Source organism: Nelusetta ayraudi, unplaced genomic scaffold (genome assembly GCF_046127955.1).
Source record: "Nelusetta ayraudi isolate G7.1 ecotype Tasmania unplaced genomic scaffold, CSIRO-AGI_Nayr_v1 ptg000026l, whole genome shotgun sequence".
Classification (NCBI taxonomy): domain Eukaryota; kingdom Metazoa; phylum Chordata; class Actinopteri; order Tetraodontiformes; family Monacanthidae; genus Nelusetta; species Nelusetta ayraudi.
In genome coordinates, this window is record NW_027466076.1 from 351,983 (window position 1) to 358,206 (window position 6,224).

The 6,224-nt window shown below is 45.7% G+C and overlaps 1 protein-coding gene across 1 annotated transcript; it reads left to right on the forward strand.

Annotated features, from left to right (window-relative positions):
- The first annotated feature begins 140 nt into the window (after nt 1–140).
- On the forward strand, nt 141–3,621 carry LOC142889865 (uncharacterized). Its single transcript, XM_076028544.1, has 8 exons — nt 141–400; nt 516–598; nt 1,056–1,239; nt 1,334–1,944; nt 2,096–2,219; nt 2,560–2,634; nt 2,834–2,986; nt 3,213–3,621. The coding sequence occupies exons 1-8, from the start codon at nt 233–235 to the stop codon at nt 3,414–3,416; spliced, it is 1,602 nt and encodes a 533-aa protein (XP_075884659.1). The 5' UTR covers nt 141–232; the 3' UTR covers nt 3,417–3,621.
- The last annotated feature ends 2,603 nt before the right edge of the window (nt 3,622–6,224 follow it).

The following is a 6,224-nucleotide window of genomic DNA, read 5'->3' on the forward strand; positions in this document are numbered from 1 at the left end:
TAGATGTGATGTGGTAACTCCTGTTCTGAGCTAAGTTTATTTTCTGTAACAGGGCAGTGAAATCCTAAAGTGATGGTGTTAAATTCCTCTGCATGCTTCCTGACCTTGTCTCCACCTCAACCCCCCTTATATTTAGTGCTCTATATTCAAGACGCGGGGGGATTCAAGGCAGCTGTTTTCTCTTGTTTTCGGTCTCGTTCTGCTCACCTCTGGAGGCCACGCCCCCCTGGAGATGGCACACCTATCCAACGACCGCCATGGCTACTTCCCCCAAAGGCTCCCCGCGCTGTCGTCATGGGTAACCACGTGCCGGGTACAGCTGACACTGGAGGCCTTTCCACCAGAGATGGCTCCGAACCCTGGGGTGGCCACAGGTAGTTGCAGCCTCCCAGCAGAACATGTAAGAATACCTGCAAATTAAAACAACAACAGGAAAACCTGTATCGTTTGTTGATGATGTAAGTAAAGGCATTGTGACTGTAATGCCATTAAATCTATGTTTTATTGTTATCCAGTTGGGCAAGAACGTGTCAGTGTCTCCGTCAAAACGACAAACACAACCTGCAAAAAATGCAGCGGCTTTGTTGAAGCGAATCAGGTAAAACAACAATGTCGGAAACATGTTCAACACATCGTACGTTTGTGATGCCAAATCCAGCAGTGTTCCGCTGGAGTCTAGGATAAAATGTGGGATTGCGGGATTTCGCATAACCATCTGGAAGTTTTGGCATCAGAATAACCTTAATACCAGAACAAACAAAGAGTGTTTTCTTTCCATGTCAACAACTGTTTTTCTGAGTAGCTAGGGCCAATAATGCAGCCAGCCACCAGGGGGCCAACAAACAAGATATTTTTGGCTTTATTTTTTGGCACACTCTTGCTGTGTTGCTTAACTAACAATTTGCTCCATATTAGTCAGTTTCCCAGCACTGATGCTAAGCTAGGCTAACAGCAACTCAAGTGACCGTTAATCTTTGTTGATGTTTTTTCTCCAGTGTTGGTGTTCGACTGCTGAGGTTTTAACTACACTGCCATGCTTTTCCTTCCTTCCCCAGGATTCATCCGGAGGCTCAAAGGATTCTGGGTAATTCTTCCATACCCATTGTAAGCTTGGAGCCACTCAACTACCGGTCCTTTCTGGCATCATCTCTGCAGCCTGTGGTGTCTCTGGTGAGACTGCCGAGTAAAACACCAGCCAAGTTCTGCGCTGATGCCTCACATTTTGGTCCTTCTGAACAGGTATGATGATACAAGTCCAGGTCCGGGTCCAGGTCCAGGATCCTACTATGATGATGTGGATCATACATCTCATTGTTCCAAACTCTTTCCACAGGTAGAATTCAGTCCAGATGAGTCAGACCTGCATGAGATCAGAGACCCGGATCCTGGCGATTCCTGTGAGCTTCACCAACAGGACTCAGCACCGACCTTTTTGGCTGAACCTCTTTGTCCCAGCAGCTCGCCAACACAGGAACCAGGCTCAGGCTTCGAGCCGGACTCTGCCTCTGACCAGCAATATATCCTCCTCCATTCTGAATCCCATGATTGGGACCCAGATGGGACAACCGATTCAGAGATGTTTTATCTGGATCCAGATCCAGAGCAGACCCTGGTGATCGACCTGGAACCTGATCCCGAGGTGGAGCAGGGACCGTGTCTGGTACTGGCGGATGACCCTGAGGTGAGATGTGAGGAGGAGTGTGTTCAGGAGGATGAAAGGGATGATCAGAGTCCTCGTCGCTGCTGCCCGTCCATCCAGCAGCCTGAAGCTGGATCAGGGCCAGAACCTGAACTGGTTTCTGGACTGGATCCTGGACCAGGAAGTGAGGAGAGTGAAGATTTCTGTGCCGTGTGCCTTAACGGAGGCCACCTGCTTTGTTGCGACCGCTGTCCTAAAGTTTATCACCTGGCCTGTCATGTTCCTCCTCTGCTCAGCTGCCCATCGTGAGTACTGCAGTGCAGGAACATTTTCTTTCCCTCAAGTCCTTTAAGTGGCACCAAGTATTACGTTGTTGCTTTTGCTTGCTTCCTTTTGACAGAAAATGAAAAGAGGTTCAAGTCAGTCAATATCAGCCTCTCTCTCTGTGTTTGACAGAGGTGACTGGCTCTGCTCGCTGTGTAGAACCGACCAGGAACCTGTGGACACCGGCGACTGCGGGAACATCAATAATTTGGGCGGAGTCAGAGCTCCATACGCACTGTCCAACCAGGACCAGAGGGTGAGCAGGGAGAAAATAAACAGTTTGCAATTATTTTCAATTCTTTTTTTTTTAGGTGATTTATAACTGGAGTGACAAGGTGCAAGGCTGTCACTTTTTCGTAACTTATTACTGACACACCTTGACTGAACATTTCCTCTTTGGCAACTTCTGGTGGACTGACAAGCCAGTTTTGCATGTGGAATTTAACTAAATTTATTGCAGCTTTTACTGCAACTTGCTGCAAAAGACACTATCAATGAAATGTTGGATACACTCCTGTTCGTCCATGATTTGTGTGAACTAATCAGCGACTGTGTGTCTGTGTGTATGTGTGTGTGTGTCTGTGTTTCCTCCTCAGAGATGCGAGAAGCTGACCCTGCTGCTCTTCAGTCACACCCTCAGCACTCCGTTCCACGAACGCGTCAGCCCGCTGGTCAGTCCAACACCTTGACATCATCAACGGTCGACTCTCAAGGACTTTGAATTTGCTGTGTTGGATGTGCTCAACCAGTTGCTGTAGTTGCTGTTGCTGTTGCTGTAAACCCAAAGTTCACTGCTCACTTTTGTTTCCCAACAGCAGGACCCTGAGTCTCAGTGTTGACAATCTGCTCCCATGTTGGTTTCCTCCACAGGCTCGAAACTACTACCAGATCATCAAGAAGCCTGTCGACCTGTCGCTGGTCCGCAAGAAGCTGGACCGGAGCAACACGCTGCATTACTTTACAGCCGAGCAGTTTGTGGACGACGTGCTGCTGATGCTCAGGAACTGTGCAACCTTCAACTACGTGAGTCAGGCCAGTGAGGTCAGAAGCACACATGATATGTTTTAAGTGCAATAATGAGAGACTGAATAGTTGCTGTTTGAAGGTATTGTTAGCGAGAATATTAGGGAATGATTGCCATGATTTTCACATTTTCACATTCACTCAGCTCAGGAAGAATTGAGTATTGAAAATGGATGGATGGAATGAATGGATGGATGACTGAGTAAAGTTCTCCACCTGTGTGCAGCCCGACTCAGAGGTGGCGCAGGCTGGCCGCAGCCTGGAGGAGTTTTTCCTTGGGAAACTGAAGGAGGTTTTTCCTGATCGGACGTTCCCTTCGGCCAGCCAGGAGACGACTGATGCAGCTCGCCGACGGTGGCTCGACAGGAAGAGGCGGGACGACAACAGGAAGAGGAAGCATGTGTTCAGTGGGAAGAAATTCTACCTGTAGCCTGTCTACAACCAGCCCTTCCACTAGAGGGTGGAATTGTGCAAATAACGTGTTTAGAAGCCTCAAACTTGTGTTTCAATGCTCATTCTGTCAGATGTAGCAGCATCTAGTGGTCAGAAAGTATAATGCAAGATTTTTTTCTGTTTGTCTCATGTCTTCCTTAGATTAGCTGAACAGACAAACTGCTGCCATTTTACTAAAAAAAAAAAATTTTTTCTTCAAATTTGCTTGACATGTCATGGAAATGCTCCAACAGTCACCCCGTTAGCATTGTAGTCGATCAACAAGAGTGCCAGTCTTCGTCTGATGCAGCAGAAGAAATCCCATTCAGATTCTGATCTGTCTTGAAAAACTCCAACCAGTCCAATCAGGTTCATATTTTACAATATGTTATTTTATTTTATGAACATGACATCTACATGATAAAAACATTTCTAAGGTGTTTATTTACATTTTAAATTGTCTTTATCTGAAAATGCATAAATGAATAATAATTTAAAAATCCTCCTCCATCTCGAGGAGGATTTCTAAATTTCTACCTCAAAGTGTTCTGGATTTTTCAGGACGTTTTGTTCCTGCGGCGTGAGCTCAGAGTCTCACGTGGCCTCCATTTAGGCCATAAACGCTCCACTATAGGACTTTCATACCGTTTCAGCCACAAGGGCTCTTCTAGTCGCATGGAACATAATCCATCAACTCTAGTCGGCCACAGCAGCACTTTTACTAATAAAAAGGCTTTTCCAGCGGACCAAATCATCCGCAGCCACTAATAAAACCGGCCGGTCCGCCCTTTGATCTGCGTTTGCATCTCAACAAAAAAAACAAAAAGAAGTTTAAATCGGAGCGGTGAGCGAGCGGCTCCAATAGAGGAAATTGAGCGTGAGATGTTTTCAAAGGCAGTTTTATTCTTCCGCCCCTGTTGTCTTGTGGAGCTCCAGTGGTCACGTGTCGTCCTTCTCCCTCTGCTTCCTGTTTCATCATGTGCAGATGTTTCATTTAGATTTAGAGATCAAACAAAAGCTGCTCAGTCAGTCCGGCGGGCCTCCAGCTGCACGACTTCAGACACACACACACACACACACACACACACGCACACTCTACTTGGGACCCACCTGGAGAACTGCGCAAGTTTTTTTTTCTTTTTTTAAATGAACCTTTCTCCTTGTTGGCATCCAAAAAAAGCTCTCCTGCGGTATTTTGCACTTATTGCTCATCCTCTCCTGCTACACAGCAGGCATATTTTCCTGGAATTATCTCCTCCTTGGGGGAGATTAAGGCCCTTACAGCTGTTTTTCTTTGGGTTGGTGGAGGAGCTGATTTATAAACAGGACCACCCGGTCGCCGCCTTGTGATCCGAAACCGGTTGGGGCTCAGAAAATATAGAAAAAGCGTTGCAGATGATTTCAAATTTTTATTAGATTTTTTTTATTCACAGGTATTTTTTCATGGCAGACGCACACAACATGGATAAGAACAGGCAGCAGCAGAGAGAACAGGAGAAGCTTCAACAAGCCATCCATCACATCATAACTTAGGAGGGGTGGAGAGTCGGGGGGGCATCTCATCTGATGGCCAAATTTGGGAATGTAGCTTGATAGAGTGGCGAGGGAGGCCGCAGGGAAAAGACAGACTGGCTTCAGCTTTTCCTTTACATTCACAAACACAACCTCTGCTGCTGCAACTGGTCAAAAACATTGACTTGTGGCGCTGCAACACAGAGGTGCACATGCGGCCTGATAGGAAGCTGTGGATTGTCTATATTGTGAGAGTGTGGTTAGTTGTCTGTGTGTGTGTGCGTGCGTTGTGTGTTGACCCTGTGGATGACCTGTTCGGCCTGGTAAACCTTGCCCTCAACCAACAGCAGCTGTGATAGGCTCCAGCATCCTTGCCACGCCCACAAATATGAATTTCTGAAAAAGGCAGTGCTTTTTATTTTGCTTTTATGATCCAACTGGATTAGACTGTCACTTGTATTCTCATCTCATACTATCCTCTCGCCCCTCAACTTTCTATATATAATCTATATTGTGACGGCATGTTACATTGAGTAATGTGTTGGATTGACTTTCAAGTAATAAAGAGCATTGTTTTATTTAATCCTGTATGATCAAATCTCATCCTGTTTATTATTGTGTCTTCCCTTCTCTCCTTTGTAATAAGATTTCTAGCACCGATAAATTCCTGAATATTCTAAAATTCCCACTTACTTTTTTATCTGTGAGCTGTCTGCTCTGCCAGTTTCTTTAAAATCCTTTTTTGAATAACATCTTCAAAAAATAAATCAAAAAAACATTTTTTTCATTATTAGACTCATCATTACAGTATTATCAGAACATGACTGCTTCCTTTCCTTTCTGTGCTCTGCGGGGTTAAAAGTGCAAGATAGCCATTGAAAGCCGTCAATTATTCTAAGCTGCCTTTTACAGCAGCATCTCCCTCAACCTTACCGTGACCTTTGACTGTCGCCACTGTGGTGGATCTGGAAGAATGAAGAAGGAATCTGAGCCATGTCTTCCATGTCAGCACTGAGTCTGCTCTGCGGATTGATGCTTCATGGTTCCTTCAGGACATCCGACTCATCCAGCGTCCCGCAGTCTCATTCTCCTCCGCCTGTTTGCAGTTGCTTTTCGATGCTGCTGTTCTGTGTCAGATTTACCTGTGGGACAAACCAGTGAACACTAAATAAATAAAAGAAGTTCAGTTCACAGAATGAGACGACCTCTTTTCGTCCCCTTTCTAAACATGACTGAAAGTACAACTGTTTGTTTTTCCTTCTACTTTTTCTCACGCTTGCCTCTGCGCTCAGAA

Excerpts from the sequence above, each read along its gene's own strand:
- LOC142889865 (XM_076028544.1), top strand. The coding sequence starts at position 233 with ATGGCACACCTATCCAACGACCGCCATGGCTACTTCCCCCAAAGGCTC. Across the intron at positions 599-1,055 it reads GCTTTGTTGAAGCGAATCAG|GATTCATCCGGAGGCTCAAA; the intron begins GTAAAACAACAA and ends TTCCTTCCCCAG. Across the intron at positions 1,240-1,333 it reads ATTTTGGTCCTTCTGAACAG|GTAGAATTCAGTCCAGATGA; the intron begins GTATGATGATAC and ends CTCTTTCCACAG.